The 16,195-nt window shown below is 39.0% G+C and overlaps 1 protein-coding gene across 5 annotated transcripts in view; it reads right to left on the bottom strand.

Moving 5' to 3' along the window:
- The window catches only part of LOC306884463 (coronin-2B-like), a 49,901-nt gene that overhangs the window by 8,182 nt on the left and 25,524 nt on the right, over positions 1-16,195 (bottom strand). Inside the window, exons 1-6 of one of the 5 annotated variants that reach the window (XM_079440338.1) lie at positions 9,153-9,295; positions 8,164-8,457; positions 7,532-7,732; positions 2,010-2,126; positions 520-669; positions 139-303 (exon numbers count right to left, since the gene is read on the bottom strand). In XM_079440338.1, coding sequence (XP_079296464.1) covers positions 139-303; positions 520-669; positions 2,010-2,126; positions 7,532-7,732 — 633 coding nt within the window. In that variant the 5' untranslated portion in view covers positions 8,164-8,457; positions 9,153-9,295. Of the gene's footprint in view, positions 1-138; positions 304-519; positions 670-2,009; positions 2,127-7,531; positions 7,733-8,163; positions 9,328-11,283; positions 11,418-16,195 lie in introns of those variants that run through there. The other 4 variants (XM_079440335.1, XM_079440337.1, XM_079440339.1 and 1 more) reach the window with 4 other exon arrangements.

The raw sequence follows: 16,195 nt of genomic DNA, 5'->3' as shown, positions 1-16,195 counted from the left end.
TATTGATGCATTTTTTACACAAAGTGTCAATTCAAGATTTAAGAAGGAACATGACTGAAATCTGGTATAAATGAGTGTTTCTGCATCAATGATTGTTCAAGTGCATGTACTGTAAGACTAAATGCAAACAATCCACACCTGAAGCACTTTGCCAGAGCGGGGCTCGATGACGCGGAGCTTCTTGTCCTTGCAGCTGGTGGCCAGCAGGCTGCCCTCTGTGTTAAATGACATACAGAGGATCACATCTGTGTGACAGTCAATCATTTTCACTGGCTCTCCAATCTCAAGATTCCAAATGAGTATCTAGAGAAAGAGAAAAACACAATAGTCGAACCTTGGGTGCAGTCTTTTGACAGTTTTATTTTTCTGAGTGGCACTATGAAGTTCATATTATGGACAATCAGAATACAATCTTTAGTACTGTCTGTTTACACTGTTATTTTAAATGATCATATGTTGGTTAGATGTTTTAATTTTATAGCTCATATTACCAAATTCTGTTACAAAAGATTTCATTACCTTGTAGTCATAGCCAGCACTGAAGAGAATCCCACTAGTGGTTGGGTGCCACTCTATGAGCCCCACACGCCTGCTGTGGCCATACAGTTCTAATACAGACTCTGTCAAATTCCTCCTCAGTCCACCATCAGGAATCTCCCATATTCGCACCTGACACATGTAGAACACACACAAATATCACTTTTGAATCAATAGAATCATTCAAATATGAAGTCAGTTTTAAACTCTAATGTCAGGTTAGTTATTACTATAACTTCATAAATGGTTAAATTTCTCTCAAATGACAAGTCTAGGGGTGAGAACCAGAAAGGCATAAGTGACATTTTACCAACTACCAAAACAAAAATTTTACCATAGTTTGATCTGACTTTGTGTACTGATTTAAATTGTTTATAATAAAAATTTGTACACTCATGGATGACAATACTTTTCCAGTAGAAATAGCTCATTAAGAGCTTTCATTTGATATATATCCCTCCATTTCACCAAAAATGTCACTTATACCCTTCTGGTTCTCACCCCTCAAAATACAGCATATGTGACCCTGGACCACAAAACCAGTCATAAGTAGCACGGGTATATTTGTAGCAATAGCCAACAATACATTGTATGGGTCAAAATGATACATTTTTCTTTTATGGCAAAAATAAGTTTTGATTAGTAATATGCATTGCTGATGTACAAATGTTTCCTCCGCAAAGAAAAAGTATGACAGCCCCCCCCCCCCCCCCCCCCCCCATTTGTAAGGGGTTTGAATGTTGGGGATGGGGCTGTTCTTTAAAAATATAAAAAATATATAAATATCATAAATAAAGTTACAAAAAAATATGCATTGCTAAGAACTTCATTTGGACAACTTTAAAGGTGATTTTCTCGAGATTGAAATTTTTTTGCACCCTCAGATTCCAGATTCCAAGTCAGTTTCGAAAAACTGACCATTATGGTTTTGTTGTCCAGGGTCACATATAACATACTGAAGCATTACAGTGATCAAGTATTCTTGAGAGCCATCTAATCATCATCTTATGTTTTCACCTGCTCTATACCTATTGTGATTTTGAGCAAGGCATTTTGGGCATCATTTTGTGTGTGTGTGTTTAAATTAATGTAATTATTTTTTCTTTATTCATTTCATTTTTTCTTCATTATTATTATTATATTATTTTGTATTATTATTTGCAGGGTTATTTATTATGATTTATGTAAAACGAAAGTACACATGAAAATGACATTTAAATGTTTATGCCTTTCCTTATACACGTATATCCTTGTGGTGTACTGGTTTAGGTTTAATAAATAAAGTTTCTTTTTAAATGATATTTGTGACATGCAAATGCTGTAAATATAAAAGTAAATGCTGGTTTTCCATTGCTGAAAACAATAACAATTTTAACAGGTTATCACTGCACGGAAAGAGGTTTCCACTGTTTATTTAAATGGTGCTGACTAATTTGACTATTGTGGTGATTTTGAACATTAAGTGTACTCACAGACGAGTCCTCTGAACAAGAAGCGATTATGTTGTCATGGAAAGGATTCCATTTGATGTCCAGCACATTGCCTTGGTGACCGCAGACCTTTGGATAGTGAGGATCGATACGACCAAACTACAGGAGGGAAGTACAGGTTACTGACCAGATGTTTTTTCCCCTAAATGTAACTGAGAATACAAACAAAATAATGTATGGACAAACATAACAAGATGTATATGGATAGTTGAAAACATTCACATTTTTATGAGATGTCTTATATATGGTCATACAATTGACCAATATCACACTTGCACAAATACAGCTCCATTGTAATACACACAAACATCCACTTTGTGGCGCTACATAACTACAGTCATACAGTGAGTAGTAGACAGAACATTAGTCATGAAGTCATGAATGTTCGCTGTCACTTTAGTCCATTGACCTTCTTCTGAGGTCCTGTGGGATTTGTAGTTCAGGTCATGCATGAGTGCACCCTGAGTGGGCTGCTTATGAAAGACTCTTCATCTATAAGTAAGGCCTTCTGCACAATGCAGAGAGATAGTACTGTTGGTACTCTAATATCTGAGAAGTCATTGTTGAAGAAATTATGGATGCTTAAATTTTAGTCAAGAGAGATGAAAAACCAAAAGCAGCTTGATATTGAATAGGATGTTGCTTTTTGGTAGCATATATTATAGCAATGAACTCCTGGCAGTCACACACTTTCTCTGTTTCCATGTCTGTCCTCTCTGTGCTATTCTCCTAGATTAGCATGATGGAAATCATGTCTGTGATTTGCTCTGTGTTAGATTATTGCATTAAATTAGCACTACAATTGCTCGAGGGGTGTTCATTTAATAGAATTTGTCCTTGATTTCCCACAGGAGATCAAAACTTAAAAGAACACAGAAAATATTACCAATTATAAAATGTCAAAGCTTTTACTACTGTGGCCAAAGCACTCAGTTACACTTGTGCAAATGTTTGCATATATGTGAGGATTTCTGATTTGTCAAGGTGTTTTCCAAGCCTATATGTGACCCTGGACCACAAAACCAGTATTAAAGGAACACTCCACTTTTTTTGGAAATAGGTAAATAACTCAATTTTACAAAAAAATAATTGATAAAAAAAAATTACTCATTTTACAACTCCCCTAGAGATAAACAGTTGAGTTTTACCGTTTTTGAATCCATTCAGCCGATCTCCGGGTCTGGCGGTAGCACTTTTAGCTTAGTTTAGTTTAGCGATCATTGAATTGGATTAGAATTAGCATCTCGCTCAAAAATGACTAAAGAGTTTCGATAATTTTCCTATTTAAAACTTGACTCTTCTGTAGTTACATCGTGCACTAAAACCGACGGAAAATGAAAAGTTGCGCTTTTCTAGGCTGATTTGGCTAGGAACTATACTCTCGTTCTGGCGTAATAATCAAGGAAATTTGCTGCCGTACCATGAGTGCAGCAGGCGCAGTGATATTACACAGCGCCTGAAAGTAGTCCCCAGCTAGGTAACTAGTTATGATATAGCTGGGGACTACTGCCATGGTACGGCAGCAAAGTTCCTTGATTATTACGCCAGAACGAGAGTATAGTTCCTAGCCATATCAGCCTAGAAAATCGTAACTTTTCATTTTCCGTCTTAGTTACATGGTAAGTACATTTTGTTTCATGTAAGTACAATGGCTACTACTAAGTAATTAATTAGGTAATTACTCTGTATTATGGACACCTTAAAATAAAGTGTTACATACTATTTCAATGATGTCCTTACTACCTTTCTGGTCCTTGAACGTCTCAATTGCATTGCTGTCTATGCAGGGTCAGAAAGCTCTCAGATTTCATAAAAAATATGTTCATTTGTGTTCTCAAGATGAACAAAGGTCTTATGGGTTTGGAACAATATGAGGGTGAGTAATTAATGATAGAATTTTCTTTTTTGGGTGAACCACCTCTTAATAAATTATTTTCTACAAACTGTTGATTGGCAGAGCCTAACAAATAATTATTATTCTGTTGTAGATATTCAGAGACAGTAGGAGGAGTGTGGAGTTTTACCCTACCACATCATCAGAACATATCTGGCTTTTCTAAAGCCTGTTCAAAATGATCCTACATTCTTCTAAGTCCAACATTTTCCATGGTTTCGGAACAAAATTCTAAGCAAAGGGCATTTCAGTTTTCTGAGCTTACTATATGCTAACTGGGGCATTATAAAAATGGGTGTGGGTCTAGTAAAAAGCACTTTCGGGCATGTTAAAGTAGTCTGAACTGGTTGGCAGTTTCCTATCAGTGTTGCCAGATGGCCCAACTCCCTTTTATATATATGTGTGGGTATGTGTGTGTGTAACTGTATGCCTGACTGTTGAGCCTGCATTATTTTAAGAATTCTGGTATCATCCCAAATCATTACAGCACCACCTCACACATTATCATTCACAGAAGTTTCTGTCAACAGCTGCTTAGCAGGTCAAGGAAAGGAACTGTTTCATTTCCAAATGGTTAAACAGTTAATGATGACATCATCACGAATACCACAGTCTTCTATTCATGATCTTTTTTTTTTCTCTCTCTTTCCCTGGGCCATCTCATCATGGTTTCTGAATGCAGTTTCCATTCCACAACTGAAGCTCCTTTGTCATACGAGGAATTCCATTTGAAAAGCCAATGTTCTGCCACTATATTGCACCCATGTGTCTGGATTTTACTATGAGAATTGCTTATACTTAATAAGACAGTTGTCCCTGTAATATAGACTAATGTCTTGGACTGAATAAACACATTAGACAGATTTAATAAGCTACATACAGACATTACAACAAACACAAAATTGGGTTCAACTGCCAAAATTCACATATTTAACTACAAAAATTGGCTATAAAAAGCTAAAAAGCAAAACTAAAAGTTTATATATTTGTTACATACAGTATATAATGCAGCTAAGGCTGAACTATTGTCAGTTATTAAATAACTTCACAGTGATTTCTATGATCTCTATGGCAGATTTCAGTGATGTGACAGAGAATTTCTCAGTATTACAGTAAGTATGCAAACTTCGACGGGAGCTGTCAGTGTTAGACAGAGAAAGACAGGGACACAAGGGAGAAGGAGGATGAAGAAGCTGGGGAAAAACAGTCCAAAGAAACACATATGCGGAAGTCGGAGGGACTGAGCTCTTTTCCAAGGCCTGGGAGCCCAGTTGGAGTCGCAAACACTGTGGAATGAGCACATTAAGGGCACAAAGCTGGCCTTCTACATCACACATTTACTGGGCGACTCTGAATGTTCATCACAAAAGTGCTATTGATACTTTATCCAAGTTGGCTGAGACCATGACCGAGGGTCTGCAGGCCCAATGGGCAGTGTAGCATGACCGGATGCGCTCAAGAGGAGGGACAGAAGAATAGACAGGATAAAGGGTGGAGATGACTGAAGAGAAGAATGGGACATCAGATGCTGTGCCAAAATCTCATTGTCATGTCAATGATAAACGGTGTGTGAGTAATTTTTTCTGTCTGTGATTTTTGTGTAGTCTGGCCACTTGCTGTGAAGGTGAAATTTGGAGCTACATTTAAATTCACTAACTTTGCATTTTGCATCTTTACAAAACAGGATAGCTCACGGAAAAAAATGTTGTCATGACTTTTTTTTCTCTCTGGAACATAAAAGAAGACATTTTGAGAAATGTCTAATTGTTTATTTTATATTTATTTTTTGAAATCAATGGTGACTAGTTACCAACATTCTTCAAAATATCTTCTTTTGCAGAAGAATGAAAGTCGTAGAGGTTTGAAACAACACAAGGGTGTGTGGGTGAGTAAATGATGACAGAATATTCATTATTGGATAAACTATATCTTTAACCTGCAGAACCCCTGTCTTCTATCTTTCCTTATGAAGCAGACATATAAAGCTGTTCCAGCCAGAGCACACTGATGTCCACATTGATTAATCCACACTACTGTTATATCAGTGTCAGTGACCAGGAGTTTACAGCTTCCAGTGCTTGTCCATTTAACAGCATCAAAGCCAGAGATCAAAGGAAAAGTATCTGCTCTCTGCTCAGGCTTTTGCTTGGCCTGTAAAAAGGGTAACAGAAATATTCAGTTTGGAGCATGTCAAGCAACTGGGTGAGGGACTTCATGCTTCAGACTCAGAGGGTGATGGAGATGGCAACTTGCTCTTAAAAAATGCAAAAACTAACGTTAAAAGATGCAAAAACAAACGTTGGTGCTTCTCAAAATGATGAACTTTACATTTGTCAAAAGGGCAATAGTTCTAACACATTTTGCTCATTAATTTGACATTCTTGTGCTCTCTGGATAATATCATGTTGAAAGAGATCTTTTCCTTGTAGGTGATCATGAAATGACTGTGTATTGGTGCAAAGGAAATCTAAACCTTGCAAAGAAAATGCATATTACTCTACAACAGAGCCAACTAAAGTGTTCAACAGAAAGAGAGAGTGAGAGGCCTGTGGGTTTCTTTAAGTGCGCGCCACATGTGTATAAGAGCAGGGCGAGGGATGACTCATCTATGTTTTTCCACTGTTCAGTAACCACTGCTCATGTTCTCTCTACCAATTAATATAAATGTGAATTTGTGCAAAGCATCCATTAGCACTCCTCCATAGCATTGCTTTGTTTTGGATATATTTTATGCATATTTGCAGTCAAATTAATATAAATGCTTGGGTGTTTGGTCTTGCAATGAAAGACCATAGACACACACACTGGTTGATGCATCAAGGTTCAAGTGTGTGCACACTTTAATCACAGTTCACCTTAAGATGCTCATTTTCTACAGCATGCAGGCCAGGGCAGTTGCCTGCCACACTTGTTTGTTTTTGTTTTTAAATATATAAATATCATATTGTATATAGAGACATTTGCTCACTGAGTGTTGTAATACTCCAATGCCCTTTTTTGTGCTTTATGTCTCAAACTTTGATTTAATATTCCCATACCTGTCTGCTACTAATTAAAGTCAAGCACAAAGAGCACTGGGGTAGATTGATTAATAAAACATGATTTTTTTATTTTTTACTTTAACATGGTTGAATTTTTTTTTATTCAAGAGAGACATTAATTTTAATTCATATGTATTCACACACACACACACTAAAAGCCATAACGGTGTAGTTGTATTTAGTCGTGCTTTGGGGCAAATTTGTCCTCGGAGATTAAAACTGAGGATAATACAGCCTAACATAAACAAACTAGCCTATATATTGCACGGTGGCGTTAATGAGTGGCATTTCACCCATGTAGCTCATTTCTAATTGGTTAAAATTACGGTTTTACAACTCTCACCGGTCTCCGCATCAACACAACATCATTGCTACAGGTTTCATTTTAAACTCACTGCCTGCATACAAGTCGCCAAAATAATGCTCTTGAAAAGTTCGCATAATTCATGCCGTTGTTTGTGCTAGTTTGACGCCCTACATTGTGTAGGTCATGAATTTAGTGTAAGCCATAAAACAACTCTGTCTAGAGAAGACACGTGTACGCGCGCGTGCTGCGTCGTCGTGGTTACCTGAGTGACCGGGATAACGACGAATGATCCTCCTCCTGCGCTCTCCGTTACTATGGCGAGGAACTTGGCGTTCACCGCGCAGAAGTGGTTGTCATGGACGTTCTTTGTGATCGGGATGCCCTCGAAGCAGTGCTCTCGGTTGGCCACTTTGCCATAGACGTTTCGAAACTTGGAGCTCCGGTAGGTCGGCCGCCATGACATCTGCAAAACACACGCGAAGACAACAAACGAGATTAGTACTGTGACATCAGTTTTTTTTTTTAGCTTTTAATTTTATTATTATTATTATTATTATTATTTAATTGTTACGTGGGCAGATGGGGTTGTCCAAATCAAGCCTAGGCTATGTTTTTAAAGGTTCAGTACCTCTTTGTGCTGAAAGATTATATGCACAGGTGAGTATATGAACCAATAGGCTAGTGTTAAAGAAAAATCCATAATGCCAAGAATAATTTTTTAATCTAGACGGAAACAGGCAATTTAAAAATATATAACAGATATTAATGACAGATGTACAATGCTTTGAATTTAAAAGATAAGTGGTTTGGTATAATACTAGTGGTAAATTTGAATCTGTGGTTTTGCAATTGACCAGAAAAAAAAGAGAAAGAAACAAAGTAAACAAGACTGACCACAAACCAACACCCAGATCCCAGCTAGTTGTTATCATACCCCAACATCACTTGGGGTCTTGGGGCCTTTAAGCAAACTCAGATACAGACTTTGTCAATAAATATATAACAATTAAAATGTACATTGGCACCATGATACGATAAGTGAAATACAGATATTGGAGCCATTGGTGCTGATTTGCCTCCATTTTCCATTATGAAACCTGTTGGAAGACTCTGCCACTCAAACAGGAAGCAGTTGGTGGATGCTTGTAAAATTTCACTCACAACCCAAACCGCCGTTTGTAGTTTAGCCTAGAGGAATGCGCAAGCAACAATTTAGGATATAATGAATGAGACTGTGCCATTCAAACTAAAATGAGCTGCGATTCGAACAGATAGTAGTCACAGTAGAACAGGAAGTGTTAAATCACCAGTGTCTGATCTGAATCTTTATGAGAGATTGACATTACTCGTGACTAAAGACTGCATTGAGAATTTCCCTCTGCTTTTGTATGAGATTAATCGGGATTTGTGTTAGCATAGTTAAAAAGTTTGGTTAATCGTGTTGCTGTTAGCAGTGAGGTTTAAATTGACATCTATCTATCCACGTGTGTAATTTTGAGCTCTCCTACTGTGTGAATTTTTACAGCAGTCCTAAAGCATTCAGTGGTTTGAGTGCTTGTTGTCCTGTCTGTTTAACCATAACCGAATCAAACAGAGAGAGGCCTTCGGCTATAGAGAGCTGTGCCTGATATTTGCATACAACAACATTTATTCAGTTTATACTGCATGTACATACACACTCGCTCACTTCTCTAAAAGACCAGCTTACCACTCCCTACTACTGTTTATCTGTATACTACTGTTTATCTACTGTTTATCTGTATTACAGTATTTCTGTATCCACAAAATATATTTTCTTATTCAACATATGAGAATAATATGCATAATTTATTATTAGTTTCACCTCAATGTCTGACTCCAAATTATTCAAGCTAATTTCCTACCTTTCCTCTGGTTTTGAGCTCAGAACCCTCTGAATTCTGCAGTCATCTACAAAAAGAGCCTGTATCTTCTTCGGCTTCTTGCGTGCATCTAGTTTGCCGGCCTGAGTTACTTGCATCTGTTTCTCTCTTTTCCTTTTGCCTCCAAGCGCTCTCCTCCCACAGCCTCCTTTCATCCCTCCCTTACTATTTCATTCCCTCCCTCTTCCCAGGCCCAGCCCCACATTAGCTACTGTAATTGCTAGAGGTTGAATATCTTTCTCTCTGCCTGCAACATACACACACATAGTTTCTCCCTTTCTAACATATACACGTTATCTTCCTCACAGGCGCAAGTTGTTGCTCCATCCTCTCTTTAATGTATGCCTGTGTTTTCTTATTAATGTCTTTCTGTTTATTACTGCCACTGACTGAACACACAGATTCCTCACCATCTCATTCAGTTTATAAAACATATTGATCTAAACTAAAAGAGAATGTAGAGTTATATAATATGACACAACTGCACTATGTCTACTTATGTCTGGGGGAAGTGTCCTCATTTCCACTGGAGGATGATTATTGCTGTATGTGCATCCACTATAGCAGACAGCTATGGTCTTAAAAACATAACAAGATTGCTTTCTTCTTCCTGAGCTCTCTCCCCATCTTTGTTCCTGTTTTTGTTCTTTTTTTAATCATTTCATTCACTGTCCAGTCCTCCAGATAAAATAGTGAATATTATGTGCTATATTTGAGCTATTCGTCTTACAGTTGCATTTGCAGTATATGACACGATTAGAAGTTTCATCAGTATGTTGAAACTGCATCAGATGTGCATCAGTGTCAGTATCAGTAAATGACACTCAAGTCACTTTGTATTTGTATATTTACACTACAGTTCAAGCTTTGGGTTGATAAGGGTTGTTAATGTTTTTAAAAAGTCTCTTACGCTGACCAATGTGGCATTTATTGGATAAAAAATAGTAAATAAAAAAACAGTAATATCATGAAATATTATTCATGATATTACTAGGAAGGTAGGATGTCCTACATTGACCCTACATGTGGAAGAGATATTGATATATGAGAGATATTGTTTTTCTATGGTTGGGCGATTTACAACTTCTCAGATATAATTAATATATTATATTTAGGTTGTGTGATATTTTTAGAAATAAACACAGGAACGGTAATAAGACATTGAACATTGTCTGGAGTGTTCTCAGGCCTATGTTAAAACAAATGTCTCTCTCTGTCTCTCAGTCTCTAATTATGTTGAATGATTAAATGGGATATTTGGCTGGCTCTTGACAACGTCTATGCAGACAGACAAGATTTATTTTACTTTAGTGAAACAGCACTCTCTTCTTGGCCTTCCCTTTAGCTCTGCTCTCTGTTCACCATGTGTATGTCAAATGCAGATATTAGGCAGTCTGGTCTGTTGCAGACATTGATGCAAATACTGTCCAGAGAATATTTCTGACAGTACACTACACATAATAAGATAATGTCTGTTTAGCTGTGAGCATTTATGTAACCGTCATACAAGAAAAACAAGGGTAGAAAACGTGGTCAATTAAACAATAAAACAAAGTCATGTTCATTTAAGTGTACGGTATTGATGTTTAGCCTCAAGAAAAGTTAATATGTTCATTTTGAGGACTTCTCTTTATATAGGGGATGCAAGGCGGTGTGTGTATGCATGGACTGAAGCATTAGTCTTAGACTCAGACGGCACGCCCAGTGATCGCCCACAGCTTGTTTAATGACCGTCTGATGGATATTGCCCACAAATATGGCAGTGTTGGCTGAAATGTCCATGTTAATTTGAATGGCTAGTGCTACGTGACTTCTGGGAGTAAGAGAACTTCTTTTTTTTTTCTGAAAAAAAGTTACAGTTAAAATTGTTCAAATATTTTATCTTAAGGGCTTATCACAGTGGCAGTACCCTTGTAACACCAAACCAGCAGAGGGAGCCCTCACCCGAGTACTGACTGCATGCCACTCCCTCTGCTTCCTCTGCTTTTATTTCCTGTTTGGTGATTATAAGTATCCTTATAAGCTGGATACTGAGCACATGGCAGACTGTGAAGTATTGCCAGTTTACCTGCCTTACCAAGCGTTATCCATTGTTATTTCTCTGACTGATTACCTGTGCATTATACTGCCTGTTTACCATGACTTCTGATTTCCTGGATTTGCCCCTTTGCTGTGTTTGCCTGATTGGACTGATGTTTGTGTTTGATCCCTCTGCCTGCCTCCTGACTCTCGTCTTCTGGATTGCCCCTGTATTGGTAAACAGATTCAACTGTTACTCTGCTTTTGACCCTTTGCCTGAATTAATGTTTCTGTCTACTGCTAATCCTTCTAATAAACTTCTGCGAATGGATTCTCCAAATGACTCCTTGAAAACCAGCTATACGTCAAAGCATAGAAATGCGAGTTTCACGTCAAGGAAACAATTTTCCTGGGATATCACATCAGCCACAAGGGAGTGAAAATGGACGAGGCCAAAGTCAAAGCAGTCACCGAATGGCCAAACTCCTTTTGGTGGCCATCCATGACCAAAGATATCACCGCTTACGTCAAAGCTTGTCAAGTCTGTGCACAATCCAAGACACCCAAGGAATTACCATCTGGTCCCCTCCAACCACTTCCCATACCACAACGTCCCTGGTCTCACCGCTCCATTGACTTTGTAACCGACCTACCCCTCTCCAATGGTTTTACTACCATACTGGTTATCATCGACCGATTCTCAAAGTCCTGCCGGCTAATTCCCCTAAAGGGTCTACCCACATCTATGGAGACAGCACTAGCTTTGTTTAACCACGTCTTCCGAGTTTATGGCTTACCAGAGGATATCGTCAGCGACCAAGGCACCCAATTTACCTCCCAAGTTTGGAGAGCGTTCTGCAAACACCTGGATATCAATGTGAGTCTCACGTCAGGGTACCATCCACAATCTAACGGTCAGGTGGAATGCCTCAACCAAGAGATTGGCAGATATCTACGCACCTACTGTAGCCGTGAACAACACCGATGGTCAGAATTCCTACCTTGGGCGTAATATGCCCAAAACTCCCTGACTCCCTCTTCTACAGGTCTAACCCCCTTTCAGTGCATTCTGGGGTTTCAACCTCCCTTGTTCCCGTGGTCTGGTGAACCTTCTTTGGTCCCTGCTGTGGACGAGTGGACACAGCGTAGTGAGAGGGTGTGAGACAGCGCTCACGTTCGTCTCCAGCGAGCTGTACGAACACAGGAGTTCCAGGCTAACAGGCGACGGCGTCCACACCCTCCCTACCAACCAGACAACGGGTCTGGTTCTCCACGAGGGACATCAAGTTGCGGCTGCCCAGCAGGAAGCTCAGCCCTAGGTATGTTGGCCCTTTTAAGATTCTCAAACGTATAAATGGTCACTTACCAACTTGAGCTTCCCACTAACTATCGGATCTCTCCTTCCTTTCATGTTTCCCTCCTCAAACCGGTTCACCTCAATGCTGACCGCGGAGCTGAAATCCTAGAGCAACCACCCCCCTTGGACATTGATGGAAACCCCGCTTACAAGGTGAACATGTTGCTGGATTCAAGGAGGAGAAGGGGTCAGCTCCAATACCTGGTGGACTGGGAGGGCTACGGGCCTGAGGAGAGGTCCTGGGTAGCCGCCCGGGACATTCTGGATCCCTCTCTTATTGAGGAGTTTCACAGAGCCAGACCCGATCGACCAGCACCCAGACCACGGGGACGGCCACATAGAGCCCCAGGAGGTGCTCCTGGGGGGGGGATTCTGTAACCCCAAACCAGCAGAGGGAGCCCTCACCCGAGTACTGACTGCATGCTGCTCCCTCTGCTTTTATTTCCTGTTTGGTGACCTTATAAGCTGGATACTGAGCACATGGCAGACTGTGAAGTATTGCCAGTTTACCTGCCTTACCAAGCGTTATCCATTGTTATTTCTCTGACTAATTACCTGTGCATTATTCTACCTGTTTACCACGACTTCTGATTTCCTGGATTTGTCCCTTTGCTGTGTTTGCCTGATTGGACTGATGTTTGTGTTTGATCCCTCTGCCTGCCTCCTGACTCTCGTCTTCTGGATTTCCCCTGTATTGGTAAACGGATTCAACTGTTACTCTGGTTTTGACCCTTTGCCTGAATTAACGTTTCTGTCTACTGCTAATCCTTCTAGTAAACTTTTGCGAATGGATTCTAGTTCTGCCGCAGCGTCCTCCTTACAATCCTTAAAAGGACACCCTTGTAACTTATCTACCCATACATTTTAGTATCGTAGTACGTAAGGTATAGTACCTTAAGGTACTATTATGAATTTGTAGGGGTAAATAAAGCATAAAGATGTCCTTTTGAGAATACGATCTATAGTGACAAGCTGGAGGTAAGCCTAAAGGTACGATTTTTGTGTATTTTTCCTGAGAGTGTCCCGAACTGATAGAATTAGTGTTTTTCAGAAAGAGCTTGTTTTTACCAAATGAAAAATTAATGGTATTAAACCTTTGAAATTTACAGTACTTGGTGTTTAATGTAATGCACTCAGTATAAAGTTCAGATTTGTTTTCTGAGTATGTCAGTGAAATAATCAAAACATGCAATTTTTTGATGGAAGAAATTCCGATCAGATCATCTTTTTTGATGGTGGTCTATTACTGTAATCTAGGCTATTTCAGATAGGTCTTGCCCCTAAACGATATATATATATATATAAATAACGCACAATCACAATCTGGAGTTTGTCAATTTAATTGTTAGCCAGATGTTGCTTTTTTTTTTTTTTTTCCTGGGTAGTGCTTTACCAGTTTCAGTATGGTTTTGTGCAGTTAGTCAAAAGTATGGATAATTTAGCAGACTATCTGGGAGAAAATGATTTGGGTGACATGTATTTTTTTTTTTAATTCTTTTGTCTTATTAATACTACTTGTTGGAAAGGCGGGGCGTCCTGACGATGATTGACAGGTGCACTAAGCCCCGCCTTTCCAACACTACTGCTGGACTGATGAAACAGAACGCCAAAATACAAGACCAACCAGGTTATCATTAATTTTTCATAGTTCACCCTGTCCCATTCATCACTCCATTACAGTATCCAAATATTAGATCTCCCCAACCCAATTCTGTCTTATTCATGTATAGAATCATTCAAAGAAACTGATATTCCAACAGCTTCCAAGTTAGGAAGCAAGCTTCTTCTGTCTTTAAAATGGGACACAAAAACTGATGAAAGGCCTCCAGAGGGCCACAGCTGGTGATTGGTTAGACTGCTTTCAGCCCCTCACCATGCCAGGGAGCCCGTTTTTGTTGGGCATTAGAGCAGCTAACCTCACACTCCCGCTTCTGAGTAGCAGGAGTGAGTTCTGATGCCATTCTGTCTCTGTGGGAGTTAAATAACACTGAGCCTGGAGACCCACTGCCTGTTTTGGCAGCTCTGGCTCCAGCTGTGAATGAAATACAGCTGAAAGAGAGCCAGGTCAAGTTGCATGCTGTCCTTTCACACACAGAGAAGTCAGAATGAATGTTGGTGACTGCAAAGACAGTTTATCACATAGGCTTCGATAAATCTTGTCCTTAAACCTGTCCGAAGTCTGCCAGCCCTGAACTTTGGAAAGCTTGCTATAGAAAATTCAGCATTTACTCCGTGCAAACAAAGATATTATCAGATTTACCCGATATATGGCTACCAAGCGGCAAATTATAACACTGTTTTGTATATGTATGTTTATTGTTTGTTTTCACTGGATTCATTAAATTCATGCACACACATCAATGAAATCATCCTAAGCCATGCGCTTACTGTGTGTTATTAAGCAATGACAATACCCTGAGGAAAATAATCACATGTATAAGTTAAGTTCCAGAACAGAATCATTTTGTCAGAGCTGAAGGGTATTTAAATCCCTTCAATTCTCAGTGAGGACAGAGCTCAGGGGAGGGAGGAAAAAGGCTCAGAGATGGGATAGAGATCCTCATTACTACTGTACCGGAGGGTGTTTTGTGTACTGTGGTGCCCTTTGTTTGTTATTGTATGTCTACTTAGCTGTATTTTTTGCTCCACCAGACGGTGCAGAAGCAGCAACTGACACTCAGATTTGAAAATTCCACACACTGTATTCGATCTATAACATACTGAAACAGGGCTCTCATTGTAAATGGCCTAACTGTATAAAAGGAGAAAAATTAAGAAAAATTAGCCTTGTTTTAGACTAGAGGTCTTCGACTAGAGGTACACTGCAGTCCTGACAAATATTGTCTAAGTAAAGCAGTAAATCATCTGTCTGAACTATTCATTTAAAGAACCAGCTCATAAAAGTCATTTGTACACGTAGTACACGTAGCAAGTTAATTATATATATAATTAATTATATAATAAATAAAAAAGAAAACAGATAGAATAGAAAATGAATAGAGCAAGCTAGTGCTAGAGGCCTTTTTCGTTTTTGTTATCTGTATAATAAATAAAAAGACAACAAATAAATAGAATACAAAAAGATTAGAAAAGCTACTGTTAGTTTTTTTAAATATATAAGAAAACAAGCAGTTTGTAAATGAATAAAGTGCAAGTCTAAAGGTCTCTGCACACTGAGTCGGAAATTTTCGTCCGAAATTTTTGCACGTTAAAAAATAAATACGACCTTACGTTGTGTCAATCACGTTTGCACACTGCCTCCAAAACTTTCATCCGTCAAAAAATATTCGGATCAGGTTCGATTTTCTGCGTTTTTGCATCCGTAGCATGCATTTTGATAGGAAAGGATGGGGAATACGAAAAAACTGAAAAACGCATGTGAAAATGTCAGACACAGTGTGCAATTACCTTAAAAGGGATTTTTTTTTTTAAAGAATAGAATTAGGAGTTTTTGGATGGTGGCAACTGGATGGTGAAATTGTGATGAAACGATGGGTTTGATGGAACCACAAGCAGTTCTATCTTGGCAAGGTTGAGTTGAAGGTGATGGTCTTTCATCCAGCAAGAAATGTCTGTTAGACATGCTGAGATGCGAGCAGCTATCGTCGGATCATTAGGATGGAATGAGAGGTAGAGTTGATTGTCATCA

Source organism: Barbus barbus (genome assembly GCF_936440315.1).
Source record: "Barbus barbus genome assembly, chromosome: 2".
In the NCBI taxonomy this organism is placed as follows: Eukaryota; Metazoa; Chordata; class Actinopteri; order Cypriniformes; family Cyprinidae; genus Barbus; species Barbus barbus.
Note: the sequence above shows the minus strand (reverse complement) of the source record. Positions and strands in the feature narration are given on the sequence as shown.